Source organism: Nanorana parkeri, unplaced genomic scaffold, assembly GCF_000935625.1.
Source record: "Nanorana parkeri isolate BGI_ZX_2015 unplaced genomic scaffold, ASM93562v1 scaffold528, whole genome shotgun sequence".
NCBI classification, from domain to species: Eukaryota; Metazoa; Chordata; class Amphibia; order Anura; family Dicroglossidae; genus Nanorana; species Nanorana parkeri.
The window spans coordinates 343755-368145 of NW_017306796.1; the positions used below are offsets into that span (position 1 = coordinate 343755).

The window sequence follows — 24391 nt, forward strand, 5'->3', positions numbered from 1 at the left end:
TACAGTTCCAAAGCAGTCTTGGGGACAGGGGAATTTTACCTATGTTGTGTTGTGGACAACACAATGTCCACAATTACCGATATATGCCACTTTAGAGGGTACATACCCATGATCATCTCTGCCCACAGATGTACTAAACAGCTGGAGCAAAAACATAAGTCAAATTCCCCTGTCCCCAAGACTGCTTTGGAACTGTACAATCCCCACCCCTTGGTTTGGAGCACTGGTACTATGCAGCACCAATAAGGTAAGCAGGATATACTCTGGGTTACGTTTAAGAGTTAGGGTTCAATTCAAGGGTCTGGTTAGGTTTAAAACATGTCAGCGTTTGGTAATTATCAGGATAGGTTAGAGGTTGATTAAATGGTTTATTTATACTGGTTTTCTATCCCAAAAGCCCCAAGGCGGCTCCTAGTGCTGAAAACAAACATATCTCAAAGCAATGCCCTGGCTTGTGCAACAAGACCAGGAGTAGGATAGATGTTAACATCAGAGTCACACACCAGTAAAGAACCAGCAGACAGACAATCAACCCTGCTTATCTTCGACCAAAATAACGTTTTGGTCACTGTTCCACAAAAGAAAAAAAAAAAGAATCCACACAAAACACACACAAAAAAAAAAAAAAAGAAGCCAGATCCCTATTTTTGCACACAGAAGCTACAGCTGTTTCTATAAAGATTTCAGAAACCAAGCAGCGCCACACATTTGCTGACTTCTTACCAAACCACATGTCAAAATATACCCCAAAGTTGATTTACAAATGTGTGGCGCTGTTGTTTACAGCAATCCATCAGGTACAATGTACAATCTGAAAGCTGAAGTCAGCTTGGTTCTGTTCCAGTTTGAATCCATTACATTCTCAGGGAGCACTACAGTGTGAAACAAATGCTTGCAAAGGTTTAAAAGAAGAAACATTTACATGGATATGCAAGGTCATAAAACCTGGTAAGCACAACTGTAGTGCACTGCTTCGTGTGAACATGCTAAAGCTGATATGCCGGGAGAAAAACAAGGGGAACAATAATCAGGTGACATTCCTAATCATTGTTCAGTAATATGAAAGACATTGCGGTTATCTGCCGGGAAGGGAAATGTATACACCAAGGGTTGGCTGTCTTCTTCGCAAACGATTGCAATGGTGTCGCCATCTTCTGATGCTGCAGAGGTGGAGTTGAGACAAGCCTGGAAGTAAATAGGAACATAAAAAGATAATTACTACCATATACAAAAAGCATAATACCCAAAGCCTCTGGATTTAAGGATGCAGTGATGTAAAAATCCCTTCCTATGCATGCATTTATAATTGGGTTGGGACTATTCGGTCTCTAATTTTCATTTCAGGAACTAAAATGAATATCAGCGGCTACCAAACCGTGGTGCCTGCAGACAGCAGACGACCCGTGGAGAAGGCAGCTCTATGGAGTATCTATGCTCTATTACATATAGAAAAAAAAACCCACACTGGGGGCAATTTATCAAAACTGGAGTAGACAAAATCTGGAGCAGCTGTGCATGGCAACCAATCAGCTTCTCTCCAGTTAAAGGTGCCCATACACTGCTCGATTCTCGTACAAGAATCGGGCGAAATCCCGCGATCGTACAAGAATCGAGCAGTGAGAACGAAGACGTGCGACCGTTTCTACTGTACGGTCGCACGTATGGCCACCTTTAGTTCTTTCAACAAAGTCTGGAAGCTTAAAGTGACATTAAACCCTCAGATTTTTGTAACATCAAACAATACTGTAATGTGTGCCTAAAGGTGCCCATACAGCTTACGACCATCGCAAGACTTTTGTCTTGCGATGGTCGTATGCTTATTGAAAGCTCGTACGATCTGCCCACCTTGGACGGGCAGATCGTACTTGCGATCATCGAAAGCCCGCCCCGCTGAGGGGCAGGCTTCCGATGACCGCAATGCAGAACGGGCAGTGTGCGCACACCGGCCCGTTCCGCAGCTATCGGACGAGCAGGCTAGAAACCCGCCGACAATCGTACGATTCTCGGCGGGTTTTCGAGCATGTTGGTTCAACAAAAGACGTGCAACCGTACAGTAGAAACGGTCACACGTCTTCGTTCACACTGCTCGATTCTCGTATGATCGCGGGATTTCGTCCAATTCTCGTACGAGAATCGAGCAGTGTATGGGCACCTTTACTGTAATCCATGGTTGTTTCCCTTCTCTTTGCTGCTCTTCCTTTTAAATCCGTATCTTTTCTCATTGTGGGCAGAACTTCTGTTTTGCAGCAGACTGCCTTGTCTCTGGAATGGCTACATGGTGTCTGTGTGAAGGTTCACAACATGAGCCAGCACTACAGGAAGAGGCACTCAGCTGCAAAAGGGAAGTTCTCCCCCAGCATGAGAAGAGAGAAGGATTTAAAAGGAAGAGCAGCAAAGAGAAGGGGAACTACCATGGATTACAGTAAGACACACATTACAGTATTGGTTTATGTTAAAAAATCTGAAGGTTTAATGTCACTTTAAGGGCTTGTTCACACAACATCCGGATTCTGTCTGGACCAGATCAGTGCGCTCATGCACCCAAAATGCATCCCAATGTATCCCTATGTGTTTTATGGGCTACAGTTCCCACGAGCGCAGTCCGTTCCGGTCAGAAAAAAATACTGCATGTCACATTTTGTCCGGCCTGGAAATGCACAAACCCATCAAAAACATGCCGAAAACGCACTACAGCTAACATACTGACAGCCCCACTCCAACCAAAAAAAAAAACTGGAACGCGTCATAAACGCATCTGCATGCATAGCACCGCTTCCCCAGATCTGGACCAGAAAATCGTGTGAACAAGCCCTAACTGTGTACTTCAGGAGACATATTCTTTCTACCGTGTTTCCCGAAAGTAAGACCTACCCCGAAAGTAAGACCTAGCACTATCTTCAGTGATTTCTGTAATATAAGACCTACCCCGTAAATAAGACCTAGTTCAGTGGTAGGTCTTATATTACAGAAATCCGCTAGGTCTTACTTTCGGGGTAGCTGCACATAAACTGAATTTTAAATGTAAAGACCGGCCGCAGCTCCCGCCCCGCCCACACGCCAGCCTGCCGCAGCTCCAGCCCCGCCCACACGCCAGCCACAGCTCCCGCCCACACGATGGAAGCGACATCCGCCAGGACCGGCAACAGCACCCCGCCCGGGGAAACACGGTAGATTAGAAGGATCACTGGTAGCCTAAAGTTCGTTAAGCAATAGCATTGCTTCTCACAAAAGCCTTCCAACCAGCAGAGAAAAGAAAGAAAGGTGTACCATCTCAAAATCTGTGTTTTACAAATAAATATTTACTACAGAGCACATAGAGATGATGTGGGTTAGCTAGAGCCCAACAGATGCTGCCTGCGTGAAGGCTTGTTCACACCATTTCCAGATCACAACAGTTTGTTCCTGGACCAAAAAAGCATCCCAGTGTATCCCTGTGGTATTTCTGGGCTCTGTTCACACCAGCGCAGTCTGTTCCAGTCCAGACCAAAAAAATAAAATACTGCTAGTCTTATTTGGTCTGGAATGCACTGGAACGCATCACAAATGCATACAAACGCACTGTAACACAACTGTAAGCGCATTTTAAGCACACAAAAAACAGGGCAAAATGCACTGCACTGCGTTTGCAGATCTGCTCTGGACATAGTGTGAACAGAGTCTTAGGGCCCATTCACACCACATCATCTCCATACCAGGTTGTTTCCAAACCCAAAATGTGTCCCGCTTTCATTTCTGGCCTCTGTTCACACTAGCGCAGTCCGTTCCAGACCAGAAAAGTACCGAGTGTCTCATTTTGTCTGTCTGGAATGCACCAAACTGCGACAGGTTCGCACCATAAAATGGTCCGAAACTGCCCTTAAAGCTGCGGTTTGACTGAAACGTTGGACTCTGATGAGGAACGCGTCAAAAGTGATAAATCAATGCTGCTGTTTATCTCAGCTTGTGCTACAGAGCTCTGTAAACAGGCTTTACAGCAAGGAAACAAAGGTTGAGCATGGCATACTTAAGGTGAATCTGTGCCCAGATCATGCACACTAAACTATTTACATACTTTGAACAAGCCCTTGGAAACAAGCCGTCATTCATCTTTGTATGTACAGTATAAGCATTGTAGAGAAAATCATTTTCAAAGTTCACAACACAGGCATTGAAATCTTAGCTTTTTTTCTATGGAGAACAGATCTTGGCAGCCGGTCTGCCCCTAATGTAAACAACCAGCAGGTGTTTGTAAGCTGGTAAAGATTCACTGAAACCAGACGCAAGCCCCCATTCACACGTCATATTTGCTGAGGATCACGCACAGTCCAGTCTATTTGTTTCACTGGGCTGCCCTACGCATGGAAAAAAAAAAACTCATTTAAATAAACCTCCCCCATCCCAATATGATACAATATAAATATTTGAAATGCAACCATGGCAACTCTGGGGACATTTTGCATCCGTGTACACAAGTCCAGGAATCTCAAACCATGCTCACATTTGATTAGCTTATGGCTAGCCCCAAAAGTATGCACAGAGTCTGGAGTCAAATAAGAAACATCCTCTGCAACCGGAATTTCAATATTTTTATGCAAGACATTTTCTAAGAGACGTGCTCAAACTAAAGGAAAGCAAGTGCAGCAGCTTTTCTTATTTTAGTACTGTGATGAAAGGTCTTGATAAGGAAAGTGGACCTTTTCACTTAACTTTCAGTTTGATAAAAGTACTGGCCTGGTTCTCATCATTATCAGAACCGAAAAGACCAAGTTTGCTAATGTCTTTGCAATGTTTATAATGTGGATTTTAAAATGACATTAAAGTCAAAAATCCCCCCCCCATGTTAATGTCAGCACTTACCTTAAATGATGTTTCTTAATCCGATCTTCTTTCCTGTCCTTTTCATCTGTCGATCCATCGCCGACTCCCCTGAGCTTTCTGGCACTTCCTGTCCCACGGTGTCTGCATGCAGGTGCACGCGTCCATAGACTTACCTTGTGTCTCTTCGCGTCCCGGCTGAAAATGTGAACTGCGCATGCGCCCGCCCCAAGATGCTTTGCGGCCGCCCGAGAATTTTCACATTTTTCGGACGGGAACGCGCAGGTGAGTATTTCTTCAAATACATATAATACCCTTTTTAAAGCGGGGGTTTTTAGTTTTTTTACACTTTTTGCATAGATCTACTGCTTGCTAGCAGTAGATCTATGCAAAAAAACTGGAGGGTTTAATAACCCTTTAGGGCCTGTTCACATGAGTTTCAGGTCCTGGTCAGGTCCGGATCTGCAGACGCGGTGCTACTGATGGTGCGTTTTGGCCGCGTTTTTGATGCGTTCTTGTAAAAAAAAAAAGAAGTGGGGCTGTTAGTATGTTAGCTGCAGTGCGTTTGACGCGTTTGCATTTCCTGACCGTACAAAATGTGACATGCAGTATTTTTCTATCGTAAGACTGCGCACGTGAGAACTGTAGCCCATAAAACACATAGGGATACATTTTGAGTGCAGGGGCGTACGGATCAAGTCAGCACACAAAACGGACGTCGTGTGAACAGGCACTTAAGGAAGACAAACATTGGCACCTTGCCATCATTCAGCTGGCGACCCAGATTATCCCCAGCATCATTTAGCGTGTGCACATTACTATTGAATTACTACATGATGTATGGCCAGGTCCGCCCTTTCATACTAACCCAGCTCAAGCATTCTGTTTAATACTTACAACTTCCATTTCATTCAGATTCTCTTCAGAAATGAGGTTTTCGTTCTTCAGCTGTTCCACCATGCCTTCCATGACTTCTAGCTTGGAGCAGTGCTTCTTATGTCTCTGTTGAAGTGCTTTGACCTTCTCCTGTAGGTTCACCACCACCGACACCAGATCAGCATTCGTCAAGGTTTCAGAAAGTCCATCTGGTTCCCGAGTAGGGTTTAAGCAGATCCGCTTTGTTACATCAGATGTGACCACTTCTTTACGGTGTTCTGACACAATGGGCACTGTGGAAGGTATGGGCCTTGTGATAGAAGTTGACAAAACGGTTTCTAGAGATGATGGCAGTGGTGGCAGAGGGCCTGCTGCAAGTGTAGGACCAACTGTGGCTGTCTGCATGGTTTCCAGATAAGAGATTACATCCTCCGATGACATGGTTACTGGTTCTGGTGTAGGCAGCCCTGCTTCAAAAAACGGCTCTATGGAGATATTTTCCATGACTAGAGCACCATTATTAGACACATCATTTACTTGAATAAAGGTCGGATCTCCTGCTCCTGCTGACTGCAAGACTTGATTGTCATAAAAGCCTTGCTGTAATGCGGTAGAGGCAATGTGCTCCTCTGACAAGATTGTAATGGGTTGGACCAATGGTAGTTGATGGGGCTGCTGCTGCTTGGCCACCACAATAGGCAAACCCACAGAAGGAAACCCTTGAGCAGGAGCCAATGCCAACGACAACCCATCAAACGATTCAACGATATGAACCAGTGGTACCAAATTCACAGCCCCCATCACTGTAGTGGGAAGAGCCAGTGCATTAGGATCTGTGACCAACATCTCCGTTCCATTAATGGACATCTGACCAGCGGCGAAAGTAGGATCAAGGGTAAACGTCAAAGCTTCGGACAGTGGCCGAGCCTCATCAATGCCCATATTTGAAACGGAAGATCTGCAGAACTCATTGCTTACACTTTGTGCAGAGCTCAGGGCCCGGCTCTTTGCTGAATGGGCCTTGTTCTGAAAGGCAGAAAGACAACTTGTTAGAATATCTATTACCAGTTGTTGTACAAGCAAATACAGAGTACAGAAAAATAGGGCTGCAGCTAATGGATCATTTTCATAATCGGTTAGCAGATTATTAACTTCGATCAGATAAAATTTAAAAAAATTAATGTAATTTAAAATAAAATACACAAATACAGAGTTCCAGACAAAGTTTTACTTCAGAATAACAGAATGCACATTTTTGGAAATCGTACTGCACTGGAACGTTCTATTGAAATTAATGGCACTGCAACGCACCTCCTGAAGCAAAATTTGTCAGTTCAAAACTGAAAATTACTTTTCCCACTAAAATATCTAAATTTTTCATTTTTAAAAAAATATTGTATGTATTATATTCGACATTTTAATTAGTTTCATGGATTTAAAATAATAATATGACTTGTAAAACTCTAGGCCAATATAATTAAATAACCAAACTTTTATTTAAAATACCATACAATAATATTTAAAATAACACCAAAAAAATGTTTTCTATTTTTTAATTAAACTGTATTTTTTTACATTTTATTCCACTTTTTTTTTACTCTAATTTTTCAGTCTTTTTAGGCGATTAAAACTTTTTTTTTTTTTAACTTTATTGCTGGGAGCAATAGCCATACAACTGTGAAATACTGGAGTTCACATTTAAAGCAAGCTTTACTAGAACCACCAGGGTCGCAGAGGTTGCAGCTGCGACCGAGCCCTGGCGCTCCACCACGGTCCTAAAATTATTAGCCTGTATTGCTTTAGAAAAACTGTCACATGACACTCAGCAAGTACTTGAGGAAAAGTAAAAGATTTGTTACTAGTACTCGGTCTGTGAAGATGGTATTGGTGCGTCCCTAATATATAGTATTTATTTAAAGTTAGCAATTGATAAGCAAATTGCTATGTACAGGTGTTCTCATCTACTGTTTACAGAGTATGAAACTGTAACAAATATGTATCTGGGTTAAATTAAAAGGAGAACTATGAGGCGAGTGCTTTTCACTCACCTCATAGTTCTAGCCGACCTGTGACAATGAGACTGTCACAGGTCGGCTCAGTAGATCGGGAGGTGAGCGAACACATACCGGGTTCCCTCACCTATCGATCCTGTCACGGCTCTCTGCCGTGACAGGGGGAGGGACTGGATTCCCCTCTCCGATCTGCCAGCGCTGACTGGCAGAACGGACAGGGGAGGGGGCGGGTATACAGCCTCTAGATATGCAGAGCCAGCTGTCACTCACGCAGCTGGGCGGATCCCGTCATCTACGTCGGGATCCGCTCCGGCGTCTCAGTATACCGCGAGCTGTAGCTCGCGGTATACTGAGCTTAGGGTGACGGGAGGACGCTAGTTTGTGTCCTCTCGTTACCCCAAGGAGAACTATGGGGAAAAACACTGACCCCCCATAGTTCTCCTTTAATAGTAAAGCCTTCCTGATCCCATGTCTTAAACTGTCAAAAGTCAAGTCACTGTTGGGACAACCGTTTGCCTGAAAATGGGTATGGCTTTCCAGGGTGGGATTAATTTTCCAGGATACCTACAAGTTCATACTGTCTAGTGATTCACCACTGATAACTGGTTATCCCACCATATTCTAAGTATGGGGTTTAGGCCGGCTTCATAGCTATACATCTGCTAACGCATGTTAAAATGCACACAACTGCATTTTATTTATTTATGGCTGTGGAAACGCAATACATACTGGAAGTCCACTGGATGAGAAGACTGTCGGAACCGCATCATTTTTCAGGTAGCGAACTCCCAATCTGACTTGGAAACAAGATGGTTTGAAGTGTTTGCCGCACAGATACTGATTCTTGGAAGGAAAGAAATTCTCCATGTTCATTTTGCTCAGCCATTGCTTGAGGCGCACTTTGTCATGCAAAGGAAACCTACAAAGGGGCAGAAAACCGTTATAAGCACAGAAACTACAATACACTTTTCAATTTTTGGATAAAAGGATGGTGTTGCAAAAATAGACATATTTTCTAATCCAATCAGACTTTAGTGGTCATTATTGAGGAAAAAGTACCCGATTGGCTGAAATGGGCAGCAACAAATTTGTTTTAGCTTATTAAAACTGCTTCACATAGGACAGGCACAAATAATAACATGGAATGACAGTATCATCCTGACCCAGCTACACTGTGTGAATAAAATATGTTTATTCACTAGTGACACCCCAATAACTGCTCTTATCTATCCCCCACACATAAGTCACCGATTCTTGTAATTGAACTGTCACAAAATAAAAGGATCCAAAGCCATTGCACTTCCCCCATATAACCCCCAAGCCTTAAAAAGGAAAATTATGAGACAAGTGCTTTTCACTCAGCCTCATAATCTGAGCCGACCCGTGACTATGAAACGGTCACCGGTCTGCTCAGTAGATCGGGAAGTAAGCGAACACATACCGTCGCTCGCTCACTTCCCGATCCTGTCACGTCAGAGAGCCGTGACTGTCACTCACAGCTCCCTGCAGGGATTCCCCCCCCCCTCCCCGCTCCTCCAGCGCTGACTGGCGGAACGGACGGGGGCGGGTACAGCTGGCTCCGCCTCTAGATAGGCAGAGCCAGCTGTCAATCACACAGCTGGGTGGATCTCGACAGTAATGTCGGGATCTGTCCCGGCTGCGGCGGTCTCAGTATATAGTGAGCTGTAGCTCGCGGTATACTGAGCTTTGGGTCACGGGAGGACGCTAGTTTGTGTCCTCCCGTGACCCTGGGGAGAACTATGGGGAAAAGCACTGACCCCATAGTTCTCCTTTAATGTTACCAGCTCAGAGGAAACAACGTTCAAAGTTTTGTTACGTTTTATGGAAGTCATTAACCTCTTTGCCGTCCGCCCGTAGTAAAAAAACGGACGGACGGCACTGCTGCATTTGCGGGTTGCCGTCTCCAGACGGCAATTATGTTCTGCTCGCGCGCGCCCCCTAGCGGGCACGCACGGGCAGAAAAGACCCGTCCATTAAACACACCCGTTACCGGGTGTTTGACATATAGGCATTTAACACCGCAGATGTCAACTGGTTAAAAACTGCTTCAAAATCCAAATTTTTTTTTTTTTTACATTTTGGATAAAACAGGAAAAGTTAACATCCCACTGCCAGGTATTTTTTCCAGTCAGTGTCCAGTTGGGGTGATTTCACTTCCTGACCCAGAGACAATAGGTATACACCCTGATCAGCCATAACATTATGACCACCGAGAGGTGAAGTGACTAACATTGATTATCTCATTACAATGGCGCCTGGATGTGGGTGGGATATATTAGGCACCGAGTGAACATTGTGTGGTGGAAGCAGAAAAAATGGGCAAATGTAAGGATTTGAATGACTTTGACAAGGGCCAAATTGGCATGGCCAGACAACTGGGTCAGAGCAACTCCAAAACTGCAGCTCCTGTGGTATGTTCCCGGTCTTCAGTGGTCAAGTTCTACCAAAAGTGGTCCACGGAAGGAAAACCAGTGAACCGGCAACAGGGTCATGGGTGGCCAAGGCTCATTGATGCACATAGGGAGAGAAGGCCGGCCCATGTAGTCTAATCCAATAGAAGGGCTTCTGTAGCTCAAATTGATTTAAAAAAAAAAAAATTATAAAAAGTTAATGCTGGTCTGGTTCCGATAGAAAGCTGTCTGAACACACAGGGCATCGCAGTTTGTTGGATATTGGGTCACACAACTGCAGACCAGTCAGGGTGCCCATGCTGACCCGTGTCCAAAGCCAAGAGCTCCTCAGTTTAGCTTGAAAATGAAATGAGACACTGATTGGTTGCCATGGGCAACTGCTCCAGATTGTCCGTTTCAGTTCTTATAAATTCCCCCCATTGTGCTGGAAGGTGTCCCTCTTCCTCATCTCAGGAGTTGAGGGTATGGAATATGATGGGGGGGGGGGAGGGTAAATCACAAATTTCACAGTTGCCCCTGGAAGAGGAAGTTAGGGGAAATCTTCCAATGGTGACAACTGCTCCCATGACAACCGACAAATATGGGAGTCCCCCTCACTTCTTTCAGTTCCTGTTGCGCCTCTATGACCGGAAGTGAAGGGATATCTCCCAATAGGACACGGGTAAACAATAACCTGAAGGAGGCGGTCATCTGTGTGGTATTAGATACACTTTAATCACGCTTAGATGGATTATAAAGTGTTACCTATGGTGACCCCTATAGTGAGTGTTTTCAAACACCCTATAGGGTTTGTCTTCAAAGTCCGCTGGGTGCTTTGTGCATAGCAAGTGCGACTCGTCACGATTTTACACGTTGGAACATAAATCCAAAACTGGATTACATTGGAAACGCCTGTCCTCTAGTAAACACCGCCATCCTCACCCCCCACATCCGCTTCCATAATGAAAACGCAGCACGTCCATTACACCGGCCTGGCTACTGCAGGCAGAGTGACGCCGCACCACGTAATCGCCCGCTGCCCCCTCAACAGCACCAACCACACTCACTTGTAGTAACTTTCCCGCGCTCCTTCCGACCTACACTCCGGGGCCACACAGCTCTTAGGCATCGTCTCCTCTGGCTCTAAAATATGACGTCTTCCGCTGCCCTTTGACGTCACCCTGCAATGCCAGACATGCGTGGCCGCCCAAGCACGTTTTTCGCGGCCATTTTGACTGAGGGCAAATGTGTCGGTGACAGGCAACTTGTGGAGCGAGAACACGGTGACGTAATCGGCCTCGCTTGCCTGCGAATATATTTGCTAAGGGCAAGTGAGGTAAAGCTGGCGGGCCGTGTTGGGTGTACGGCGTAAAGTTGGAGTTAGAAGGTGGAGAAGGTGAGTGTAGGGTCGGTCGGTGAGGTAGAAGATCTAGTTCCTTCAGCGTATGGAATGTAGCATGCATATATTATAAATGGGCTGGACACCAGTGGCGTAGTTCCCATCAGTCCTTCATTTGGAGGGACTGTCCACCTTTGGGAATCAAATCCCACCGGCGCTTTTTTTTCTCCACAGTTGTCCTGAATGTCCTTATAATAATCTGATGTATAGACTGCTATTAATATTGTATTATTGAACAAACAAAAGTGTTACACTGCATTAGAGCTGAAATGTAAAAACTACATTGTGTGCCCGTTGCAGTGGCGTCACAAGGGGGGTGCGGCCCGCACCTGGGTGACACCATTAGAGGGGTGACACCAAAATGACTTAGTCATTTTGGTGTCACCCCCCTCTGAAAAGTCGGGCGCTCGGTCATGGACCGAACGCCCGACAGTATCGGGAGAAAGGAGGGGACCCAGCGGCATACCTTATCCCGCCGTGTGGCTGTCTCCTCCTCTATCTGCTGGCGTCCATCACCAAGATGGCCGGCGGCAGGTATTAGAATACTGCCGCGCGTGCGCGATGATGTCTCGGCAGGGTGATACTCGGTTACCGCTCCGGGTGTCACCCAGCCTCGGGACGCCCCTGCCCCGCTGCAATGGTAAAATGCAGCCCCGCTTTTCCGGGCCCACACAGGGAACAGTGGAGCCCGCGATAGCTCACAGTGGAGGGGGGGCACAAACTTTCCCAGCATTGTACAAGCGGTCGGGTGGCCCTATAGCTGCCCGAACGCTTGTATGTAACAGCCATCGTCGGTTGTAAAAATTAGGGATCCACCAATACCAATAATACTAGCCGACAAAGTCGGCTTCATGCTCCCTCGTCACCTGGTGACGAGGGAGCCGGCTTCCCAGCCAATCAGGAAGACGAATAATGACGCGTTGCCCAGCTTACTGATTGGCCAGCTTCTCGACCAATCAGGAGGCCAGGCAATGCGTCATTACACGGTGCCCGGCTTCCTGATTGGCAAGAAAGCCGGCTCCATGCATTCTCCTCACCTGGTGATGATGGAGGCTGGAGAAGGCTTCCCTGCTAATCTGAAAGCCGGGTGGCGAGGTTTTTACATGGCGCCTGGTTTCCTTAATGGAAACTTCCGGTATCGGCGAGTACCAAAAAAAAAAAAAATTGAGGTATTAGTACTCGATACCGAAAAACCAGTATCGGTGCATCCCTAGTAAAAATGTTTACAGTTTCCCGCTCATGCACGCGCAGGAGCCAGAAAAGACATTTAGGCCTTGTTCACACCAAATGCAGACCAGATCTGCACGAGTTTCTGGACACAGGGCAGTGCAGGGGGTTGTGCCGCATTTTTGATGCGTTTGCATGCGTTCCAGAGAAGGTTAAATAGGGCTTGCTGCAGTTTTTTTTACATGCTCTGGAACTGAACGCTGCAGTGTGAACTAGAGCCCAAAATACCATTGGAATACATTGGACGCAGTTTTGATCCGTTCTGTAACTGCTCTGCTCCTGGAACGCGTTTGGTTTGAACAAGGCCTCAAAAATGTCTACCCGCCCTCAAATGCGAACAGTTAAGAGTCCGGCTCCTTTGCAGAGCGTGGTCGGGAATGAAGAGCAGTGAGCTGTCAACATTTTACATTAAATTATAAAACAAGGATGAGGATGGCAGCCCAAAACTTTGTACCTTCAAAACTGGTCTTCAGTCACAACGTCCATATTTCTTTATAGACAAGTCCTCCTTAGCAGAGAGTGTGGGACCCTTCAGCTGCTAAGGAGCTTCTGTGCCAGCTTGTTCTGGCAGCCAACAAAGTTTTCAACAGTTTATCACAGTTTTTTACACAGACTTTAGGGGCTGCTCATCCAGGGCTCTGGCGCTTCCACCACGAATATAGAAAACAAAAGGGAACAGAGCGCCACCTCCGTGTGTAAAATAGTTTATTACAATAAATAAAACAAGGGATAAAAGTACTCACAAACAAACGTTTTCATCAGGCTTTAACAACAAATGAGAGGCCACACTGTCTGTTAACCCAACATGGTATATCCCCGACCATGTAACACGGTAGTCTCCGGTCACATCATCGTCCACCGACCGCAGTCAGCCAAGATTTGTGAGTACTTTTATCATGATTCTGAGGAAGGGGGCTTGCACCTGAAACGCGTCATTCTTGGCTGACTGCTGTCAGTGGACGGTGATGTGATCGGAGACTACCGTGTTACATGGTCGGGGATATACCATGTTGGGTTAACAGACAGTGTGGCCTCTCATTTGTTGTTAAAGCCTGATGAAAACGTTTGTTTGTGAGTACTTTTATCCCTTGTTTTATTTATTGTAATAAACGATTTTACACAAGGAGGTGGCGCTCTGTTCCCTTTTGTTTTTTATAATATTTGAGTCTTTTCGTGCAGAATTGTATATTATCAAACGGAGACATAATTGCTTCCATTCCAGTACTTGGAAGTTGGCATTTGAGTACAGTAATGGGGGCAAGCTCCAGACACACTAAAACCCTGTTTTGAGAAGCTGGTCATACCTGCTTAAATCAGATTGTTCCTGGGCTCCTACTATAAGTTTAAAATATAAACTTTAGACTAAACCTAGATTTAAAATGTATGGTTTTTTCAGCTTTAGATCGAGTAGGCAATGGTGAAAATTCCTTTTACTTTTTTGCTCTCTCTGTCCAATCGGAGAGATATACCTTCACTTCCTGTCCCAAAGGCACAGCAGGAAGTAAGCCGAAACCGACGTGATATCACCTCTTAGTTGTCATCAGAACAGGTTTCCCCAGAATGGTTATCATTATTTTTTCAGTCATAGTTTTGTCATGTTCTATGACCATTTTACATCCAAGTAATTTTTTGTGTGTGATTCTTCTATATAGTACAGCTGTACTTTGATATATACTGCCACTAATCCAACAGCCCTCCACCCCTTCAGCTGTGTATTTACCTTAGTTATAGAGCCACGGCCTCTTGTTTACATCCCGTCCAATAAAAATATGCTGAGTGCTGGCTGCACCCTTGTTCTGTGTCTCCATACATTGAATGGGCCATATATTGAGATGCAAGAAGGGGGCACAGTGTTGGCAGGGAGTCTGAAACCCCTTTACTTTACACAAGAGTCTGTTTTTGTCAAGAAATGATGGATGGGTGGCTGTACTTCACCAACAGCAGCCCTCGTTTCCAAAAACATGGCCTGCGATGGCTATGCAAAAACCTGGCCTTGCCTGATATGCATCATTTTTTCGTGTCATTGACTCAAAATGAACTAAACTAAAGGGTCTGCATACCAGCCAGAGAACTAGCATTTTTAGAAGGAGTTTATCTTCAGCAGGCCAGACATTTGTTTCTTAGGAAAGGTTTACTGTAAGAATCTTCTTACATAATACATAACTGCAATGATTGGTGTATTCTTCTCTGTTTGGAATTCACCTGTACCCTCAGCCTGTGCTTTTGTTCAAGCCGTGCAAAGCAACAGGTTCATTTACATTTCTCCTTTCCCTGCTTCACATCCTTGCCTTCCTTTTGCTCTCTCAACACTCTATTGAGTTGTTGGTAGCAATGAAAGTGGTACCTCTGTTAGCTCAAGCAAAACAAATGGCCAACGCACTCATCAATTTGTTACCAGATTTACAGCAAGGTGCACATGGAAGAGCTTTATACAGTACAACAGAAAGAAGTTTCCCAGCACACACACCAGCCAGCGTGCAAAAAAAACTTGTCTCACCGCTAAGGTTAAAATCAGAGGTTTAGATACACGTCTTCTGCAGAAAATGTGAAAGCCGCACAGCCGCGCCAAGGCACCTCTATATAGTGCGGTCCTAACTCTAAACTATGAGAGTGTCCATCTTGGAGCACATGTGGCAAAAGATCAAATTGGGTGCAGGTTTGTCAGGAGCAAGCCCAACCTCCCTTAAAGGCACAGGGACGCACAAGGGACCCCGCACATCAAAATGGCAGCTGAGACCCCCCCCCCATGGGTCACTGCACCGAAACAAATGGCAAACGCACTCATCAATTTGTTACCAGCTTTACAGCAAGGTGCACATGGAAGGGCTTAATACAGTACAACCGCAAAAAGTTTCCCAGCACACTCACCAGCCAGCATGAACCGCACTATATAGAGGTGCCTTGGCGCGGCTGTGCGGCTTTCACATTTTCTGCAGAGGACGTGTATCTAAACCTCTGTTAGCTCAAGTTCGCCACTTAAAGCTAATGCATGGCTAAGAGCCCCCCCCCCAATCCAGTACACTGCTGAGTACCTGAATGACCAGTCAAAAAGCACCATCTGGTCATGAGACTGGATTGTAGTGAACTGCATGCTTCCCTATCAGGAGGTATTGGGTATTTCTCTTTGCTCTCTACAACCAAATGGAGCAGCATTAGAGCAAAGGGAAAGTGATTATGTGTAGCAGGGAATGACGGCAGCTAGGTGAACCCTTTTCTTTGCCCTGCATTGGCCAAACCTAGCTCACTTTAAAAATAATCCAGTGCCCGATTCTTGTTGCTGATATCTTTCTGTGCTTTAGGCAACACAATGGCAGGAAAGTTGAAGAGCATGCTGGAGAATTTAGATCATTTTGTTGACCTCCTTACTTGGTCCCATACCGTCTATGCAAAAGACTGGGATGTCCTAAATGTGCAACGGGCACGCCAATGGGGAAGTTACTTTCAGCAAGTTTACCATCGCTTTAAGGCCAACGACCCAATCAGAAATGCCATTGAAGATCATCTTGCAGCGAAGAATGAAGAGCTCAAAGTTTGCTTTAAAAATTACAAAGACATCACTTTTAGAGACCTGGAAAAGGGAAAGGCTATTTTGTGCATGGCTCTTCTCCACAACAGAGCGGTGAGCACATTCGTCTTCAAGCACTTGGTTGAGCTTCTACAAGATTCCGACTCTGAGAAGGTTGATTGTCTTGGCTTATCTCACATCACATCTCAGAAAGTTGCTTCTGAACTTTTCCTGTCACTCCCTGTGTTTGTTTGTGAAAGGTCACAGAAGCCCTTGGATGACCCTGTGTTAGTTACACAAGCAGACTTCCTTGGGAGCAGCCTCCAGAGAAGAATGAAGAAATTAGATGATGACCAGAAATTGTCTGCAGTGTCAGATGTTCTTTGCAAGCTCCCCCAACCACTTGTGTACCACCTGATAGCAGCTGTGTTATCTAATGACGCTGTAGGCGCTGAGAATCTGGACCATTTGCATGACCTAATTCTAGAATGGCTGCTGTCAAACGATGCTGCATGGACTGGATTCTTTAGTAATGTGAACCACCAGGTCTTGGCCAAGTTGAGTTCTAGGTTTTTTAAGTTTAGGCAGACCTATCTAGATTACCTAGTCAAACTAGGACGTGGTATGGAGCAAGACTTTACTTTTGGAATGTGGGTTAGCCAGACTCCTAAACTGTCTTTCCATGAGTTCCTTGAACATTTTAGATGTCTCTTAAGAGGACCTCAGGACCTTAGAGCATGCACATTAACCACACTTCAGATGTTGAAATGTCAAGATGGGGACTATGAGGTGTCTGGAATCAGTATATGGACCGATATATTAATGGAAATAAACAAATCCTAGCAACAACAGATATGCTCTTACAACCTTTTATGAATATATTGTTTACTTTTTGACTCTTTTGTGGGGGTGTATGGTTGGTAGTTGTCATTTAAAGGATCAGTCCACTCAAAAGTAAGAGTTTATCAGCCCCTGAGATCTCTGTGACATACTTTCCTGTCCAGATGGGAGTTTCGGCTGTTCCTGTCCACCTTGGATACAGCATCTTGGAAGAAAAGTGTCTCAAGAAATTACTTTAAAATGTTGAAAATAGGAGGATTTATCCTTCTATATATTAAATATAGAATATATGTTTCAGTGTTTTAAATGTTGCTATGAAGCAGGAAAGCAATTGTTGTCTGTGACCTGTGTGTATTATACGCCTGGTTTGTTAGGTTATCTGAATATCACTAGATGTTTTTTTAGGCCTAATTTCCACAGCATAATCTCGGGCCATACACGTTCGTGCTGCGTGCACGCCCATATAGGTCCTGTCCCGGGAGGGACAGGTGCTGTGTGTGGTTGCGTGCAGCAGCCTGTTTTTCCCTATGGGAAGAAGGGGCCGTACACTGTCATATGCACACCCGAACTGCACATCCGTGTGGGTCTGGGTGTCCTTGCTCAGATGCAGACAAGATCCATCCGGTCTAAATCTGAGTACGGACACCCGTACCCGCACAGATGTACAGTTTGGCTGTGCATACGGTGGCATACTTCCATAGGGAAGAACAGGCTGCTACACGCAGCACCTGTCCCTCCTCGATACCGAGTGCCGATACCAATACTTCTGCTAGCATGGAGCCGGCTTTCCGGGCAATCAGGACCCTGGGCAGCGTGTCATTACCCACCGCCCGGCTTCTTGATTGCCCATGAAGCCGGCTCCATGCTAATTGGCTGGGAAGCAGGCTTCCTGGCCAATTAGCATGGAGTTGGCTATTTCGCCAGCTCGATGCTGATCGACCGGGCCGGCTTTCCAGACAATCAGCACAGAGCCCGCCAATCAGGAAGCTGGTCGGCAGGTTATTATCCGGCTTCCTGATTTGCTGGAAATCAGAATCCATGCTGTTTGGTCGGCTCAATGCTGATTTGGCTGAGAAGCTGGCTCCATGTTCCTTCGCGGCATGGCCGGCTCAATGCTGATTGGCTGAGAAGCCGGCACAATGTTCCTCCGCAGCACTGCCGGTCGGAGGAGATCTCCCTCTGACCGGAAGTTTGGGTATCGGAGCATTCGGGAGAGTATGAGTACTCGCCCAAATTCTCGGTATCGACACCAACACCGATACTAATATTGGTTTCTGCATTCCTACATAAAACAATATGGCTGGCTAACTAGAAGAAGAAATAGAGAGTTAACATGGGCAAGGCAGCAGCAACTTTTCAATGTAAGCCACAAAATCACATTTGGGTCTAAATGGTCCCATGGAGTTTAGGGTAATGTTTTTTTTTTTATGACATGAGAAGGAAATGTTCAGTGGTCATTCCTCATCTATGTGGCCAGCATCCATAACCTGCAGTAAAGAAAAAGGATTTAGTATATGGTACATTTTTCTGGGGTGAATGAGAGGCCCCCCTTTATGGTCTACAATCAGGGTGTCTGTATTTTCCCATTGGAAGATGACATGAGTGTGTGTTCTCCTTGTAGAGTCTCTAATTTAGAACATTCTGAGACACATTATGCAATTTCTTGTTTGTCACAGCTGCTCCCAGTCACCTGTAATTAGCTGATTACTGTAATCGTGCCGCAGCGTTCTATACAGATACTAATTCAATTATAACTGTTTGTGAGTAGCTGTTGTTTCCACAAAATCTGCTGTACAGACAGAACATTGTATTTTCTAAAACTCATATGTTTAGATACTTATCTTTTTTTTCATGAATCTTTAAATTTGATTCCTTGTTGAGGTAAATATTGGTACAGTAAATAGAAAGTATGGTAAAAGACTTTTGGAAATTTGGACGTCTGTGTGTTAAGCTGGCAATACATACACAGCACACTCTGGGAGGTGCATTGGGGTGCCATTCAAAAAGAATAGCAATGCAACACACCAGTGTGGTGCATTGTGTTGAGCGGTAACATGCGCTAAACGCACGACACTATGGTGTGAATGGGTCTTAAGTGGGTTAGTGTAGCTTCACCTTTAGCAGCCCCTCTTTCCCTAATGCAATCTAGCATACTGGTACTAGGTTACCCCCCAGGACTTAATACACAAAAGTATAGATGGAGGTAGCAGTAGTAGCAGTATTAGTCAATATAGCAAAGGTTAGGACAGGCTGCAGATAGTAGCAGTATTAGGCCTGGTTCACACCTGGGTGTCTTACAGCGCGTTCCTACGCGCTGTAAAACGCTCAACATGTGAAAACCAATAATTGCCTATGGGCATGGTTCCCACCCGGGCGTATTTCAGCGGCCAAAGAAGTACAGGAGCTTATTTGGAGTGTATTTTCCGCGCGTATCCATTAGGATACAGCCGGATAGCCCTCGGAAACGCACGTTTTTTTACCGCATGTTCCGTACGCCCAGGTGTGAACCCAGCCTTAGTGAATATAGCAAAGTACAGGCAGCAGACATTTAACGCATCTGTAAATGTAGGAAAGGTCAGCAACAGAAAGAAAAAAACAAATAGGGTACATTAGGTGAGCAGAAAACACTATCGGAAGCACAGGCCGATTAGCTTCCGACAACTTTTGCCACTAGAATAGAAGATATAAAATGTCTTTGTATTCTGTAGCATTAACAGTACTCTTCACCGGAAACACATGAACCTTAATCTTTTAAAATTATTTCATGTACTGTACATTTGGCTGCATAGGTAGCTATGATGGTCAGGTGTCCACAAACATTTGGACATGTAGTGTACATCTGCTGGGATAACCTTTAAAGACAACTAGGGATGCACCGATACCGGTTTTTCTGTATCGAGTATGAGTACCGATTTTTATCTTTTGGTACTCGCCGGTACCAATACCGCTACTTCCTCTAGCATGGAGCTCACTTCCCGGCCAATCAGGAAGCTGGGCGGCTTCTTGATTGCCCAAGAAGCCGGCTCGATACTGTTTGGCCAGCTTGATGCCAAATAGCCGGCTCAATGCTAATTGGCTGGAGAGCCGGTTTCCCAGCCAATCAGCAAGGAGCTGGCTCTCCGGCCAATCAGGGAGGCGGGTCATTATCCACTGCCCAGCTTCTTGATTAGCCAGCTCCATGCTGATTGGCGAGTCATTACCCGCCGCCCGGGTTTCTGAGTGGCCGGGAAGCCGGCTCCAAATTCCCTTGCGGCACTGCTGGTCAGAGGAAATCTCCCTCTGACGGGAAGTTTCAGTATCGGGGGAAAGTATTGGAGCATTTGGACGAGTACTCGCCCAAATACTCTATCAGCACTGATACCAATACTAGTATTGGTGCCTCACTAAAGGCAATAGTGGAGGAGGAATCGCGAAGGAACCATCAAGAATCCTCCAAACTTGACTCTGTACTATGTCCTCTAATTATCCATCGGGATTAAAGAATTGGAGACGCCTCGGAAGAAGCTCTCCTTGTGTAGATTTGTTGTGGGATTAGTGTTATTCATCAAAGGCTTCAGAATTACACATAAACATTCATCAGGTTTTAAAGGTCATACAAATACACAAGCTTCCCATGAATAATGACATGTTACAATAATGTGTAACATAACTCATCATGTGATGTTTCCATGTTTTTATCAAGAAAACCACTTTGTGAATCAGCATTGAGGGACAAGTGCAGCCAGTGCAGTTTTTCTAAACAGTATTATAAACAATGAGCTTTGGCATAGGTACAGGATGTGTACCTGGAAATTATTTTAACATGTTCATAGATATCTACCTTATTTTAGTTGTTGGGAGATAGTAAGTTATAATTAAACCTTTTGCTGCCAGTCTTTGCTTTCATGTTTTACACACATCAAAATGCACATTTTAGGCCTGAGGATTGCTTAAAACACCACAACAATCATATATTTTATGAAAGAAGAGACCTTGTACAATACAATGGTGGCAGTTGCAATTTTTCTGTTACACAATATTGGCGCAACTGTTTATCAGTGTGTGCACAAACACAATTTTTTGGTTAAAATATAAAAATGAGGTGTCGAATAAATAGATAACATGTCAAGCTTTGCATTGATGTTTTTGATTTGATGTTTCACAGCGTGGCTGTGAAACATCAAAAACAACCAAAAAGTTTCCATAAGTGACACTTCAGAAGCTTTGCAGGTCATTAAGAATTAAATGATTGCTCTCTTGCGTGTGTGGCAATACCTAATATAGGAAGTGTGCGCAGGGGCGACCCTAGGCCAGGTGTCACCTGGAGCAGAGACCGGGTGACATTCCGCAGTGACGTCATTGCACATGCGCTGTCATCTGATTGATGCCGGCAGAGAGAGGAGGGGACGTTCATCCGGCGGGATGAGGTATGCCGCTGGGTCCCCTCCTCTCTCCTGACACTGTCAGGCTCTTGGTCCATGACCGAGTGCCTGACTTTTTAGAGGGGGTGACACCAAAATGACTGTCAGTCATTTTGGTGTCTCCCGGGTGTGGGCTGCACCCCCTTTGTGATGCCACTGAGTGTGCAGTCATTGTTTTCGTAGGGGCACCCAATGCACATTTTACATTCGTGTGTCAGGGCGGGGGCTTTAAAAAAAAATGTAAACTTTATTTCTTTTAGCCATTTTTCACCCCCTGTGCAATTCCATAGTGCAAGTGACAGTCTCTCCACATGTTAATGCGGGACATAACAGCATTAGCCTGCAGCAAAAATGTGAATACACCCTAGTCCTATAATAATGCTCAAAATGAGTCCAAATGCCCTAGTCCTACAATGTTCTCCATCTTCAGCTATGCCTCTCCTGAGTGCTGTATATAGTCTTAGCTGTTGCAATTCTTTGTATTCTGGACCTGCACTAAGGATGAGCTTGGGTTTGGCTGGAACCTAATTTGTCTCAACCTGGAAGGAAATGCCAGCCCAATCATCTGTGGCTGGGGCATTCCCTGGCCCACAGCTAAACCTAAAGAAAGGGTCGGAATGCTGGTGACATCATTGATCCTACATGGCCATATGGACATATTTAGTCAATGACACACACCTAATATGGCCAAGTGGCCATATAAAATGAATGATGTCTCCAGCATTCCACCCCTTTGTTTAAATATAGCTGCAGGGTGGAGAATGGTACTGAAAATGCACCTCCTGCCCCGCAATGTCCTTGACTGTGCCGCAATGAGCAGTACTGCAATACCACATGGTTGAAAAAAAGTAGTGCATCGGTGTGATGAGCTTGTGGTGTCATTACCTATTAATGGTACCCCAAATGCAGCTGGTAAAATGTGCTTTTTGCCCACATATTGGTGCTCGTCACTTGCTCAGAATGCTGCATTGGCAGCCCATTGAAATGAATGAGCTAACGCACTGCAAAACACGTCCAAAGGTGACACCCAGTAACCTGATGTGAAAGTGTGGACAGGGCCTTAGGGGTGCCTCGAGATTTGGTGTAGGTTAAAAGTGTTCCTTGAATCAAAAAAGGTTGAGAGACACTGGTCTAGAAGTATCTATTTCTAGACTGCCATTACTAAAAAAGGTGCATTTGCTGTCATTTTTAAGAGAAGTGTGACGCTCCTGTTTAAAGGAGAACTCCAGGATGTGTATCATTTCATATATTTACGCCCCCCTCAATTTATCATAAACGTTCTTGTCTTGTACTCCATGTCTTTAGCTGCCAGTGATGTCATCATGTTCCTAGGATAGATCGCTCCTTCCTACAACCAGAGGGAGGATCTGGGAAACCCGTGCATGTAATTACCTGGATTAAAGAGCTCACTACATCTCCCATAAGGCATTGTGAAATAGAGGAATGTATAGGCAGAACTGAGAATGGAGATGGGAAGAGTTACAAAATGTATGGGTGGAGTAGAGGGTGAAGATGGGCAGAGCTAAGGGCAAGACCTGTAAGTCACATTCAGTGACCACATTTCCTCTGCTGTGTCAACCTTAGCATAGCATGCACTACTAATATCCCACCGCAACGCATGTGTATCACTCGGCTGTAGATCCTCAATTTATCTCTGAATTGGTGCTGACACTGTCCTTCCTTCTGGAGGGTGACTACTTTTGTTCCCCATGGTCCCTGTGTGTGTTGTAAAGTAGTCACCACTCCAAACTTGCTCCTGTGATGGACTATAATCTCAATACAAATTAGTAAACTAAACCTGAGATTGTAGTCCATCGCAGGAGTGAGCTTGGAGCGGTGGCTACTTCACAACACACACAGGGACCATGGGGATCAAAAGTCTGCCTGGCACGACTGGGTTGCCATTAGAAAATAATGGCACCGCCAGGGCGAGGGTGTGCGATTGCGTGACCGCATGGCCATCCGCGCGGTCACATATCGCCCTGGTGTGAACTTAGCCTTAGACCACATTGACAAAAAAACGATCAGGATGGTAAAAAAATTTCTTGAACAAACAAAATTTTCTAACAGAATGTGATTTTTGTTCATGAAACTCCATTAATTCCAGAATTGAATGATAAAGTCAAGTGAAATTTCAAACCACATTGGTCATTTTTCTGATGGCATTACCGAATGATCTGATGAGATTATTCGTATGAACATTTGTATGAAATTCTAACCCTGTATACCCGGCTGTACTTCCATGCTTCTAGATGTAGCACAAACTGAGAGTCGGAGGCTGACAGCACTCTCCTCCCTCCATTCCCAACAACACTTACGGCAGCCAAAGCTTTTTAAAAATGTAAAATGCCAGTATCGGCGCTTAGTATTGGGGCGTTTTCATGAGTACGAGTATTTGTGAAATTGCCCAGTATCGGTGCGTCCCTAATAAAAAGTATACTGTTTATTCTATAATTTGTACATATTAAAATGTTTAATTTTGTGACAAAGCATTACAAAGTTTATACAAATGAAATAAAGACTTTTTAAATGCAAAAATAATAAATAAATTAACAAATAAAAGTGTAAATATGATAGAAAAATAAAGAAAAGAAAAAACAGCAGGAAAAAATAGCTAAGGGGGAGAAGGGAAGGAGTTTATTAGGGCTGACCAGATTACACCACTGGTTAATAAGGGGTTTATGAGCAACAAAACGCTTCCTTTATTTCAGGTTGCTTTAACTGACAGCATATGCAGATCACAGCTCAGATGAATGGAACAAAGCGAATACAAAAGTAACAATTATGTTACTTTGTATCTCTGAATCCCCTGTCTGAACAGTGATTATAAACTGCGTGTCAGAATGCCTGCTAAAACAGCTGTAGTATCTGCTATATTTACACAGCAACTACCGGCTGTCATTTGACAGCCAAATGTTTTTGGCAAA

The 24391-nt window shown here is 44.8% G+C and overlaps 2 protein-coding genes across 2 annotated transcripts in view; one reads left to right on the forward strand and one right to left on the reverse strand.

Annotated features, from left to right (window-relative positions):
* Positions 1–17069, forward strand: part of FANCF (Fanconi anemia complementation group F) — a 28517-nt gene extending 11448 nt beyond the window's left edge. Inside the window, exons 3-4 of the mRNA XM_018561507.1 lie at positions 11478–11489; positions 16019–17069. Coding sequence (XP_018417009.1) covers positions 16027–17067 — 1041 coding nt within the window. The 5' untranslated portion in view covers positions 11478–11489; positions 16019–16026 and the 3' untranslated portion in view covers positions 17068–17069. The remainder of the gene's footprint in view (positions 1–11477; positions 11490–16018) is intronic.
* LOC108791108 (THAP domain-containing protein 5-like) lies at positions 1045–11333 on the reverse strand. The gene is made up of 4 exons (XM_018561493.1): positions 11161–11333; positions 8412–8601; positions 5692–6696; positions 1045–1185 (listed from the first exon to the last, which is right to left on the reverse strand). The coding sequence occupies exons 1-4, from the start codon at positions 11220–11222 to the stop codon at positions 1045–1047; spliced, it is 1398 nt and encodes a 465-aa protein (XP_018416995.1). The 5' UTR covers positions 11223–11333.
* Positions 17070–24391: the final 7322 nt, after the last annotated feature.

Bases quoted from the DNA above. Each gene is read 5' to 3' on its own strand.
- LOC108791108 (XM_018561493.1), bottom strand. From the start codon at position 11,222: ATGCCTAAGAGCTGTGTGGCCCCGGAGTGTAGGTCGGAAGGAGCGCGG. The intron at 6,697-8,411 runs GTATGTATTGCG...TCTGCCTTTCAG, and splicing joins TCTCATCCAGTGGACTTCCA to AACAAGGCCCATTCAGCAAA. The intron at 1,186-5,691 runs GTAAGTATTAAA...ATTTACTTCCAG, and splicing joins ATCTGAATGAAATGGAAGTT to GCTTGTCTCAACTCCACCTC.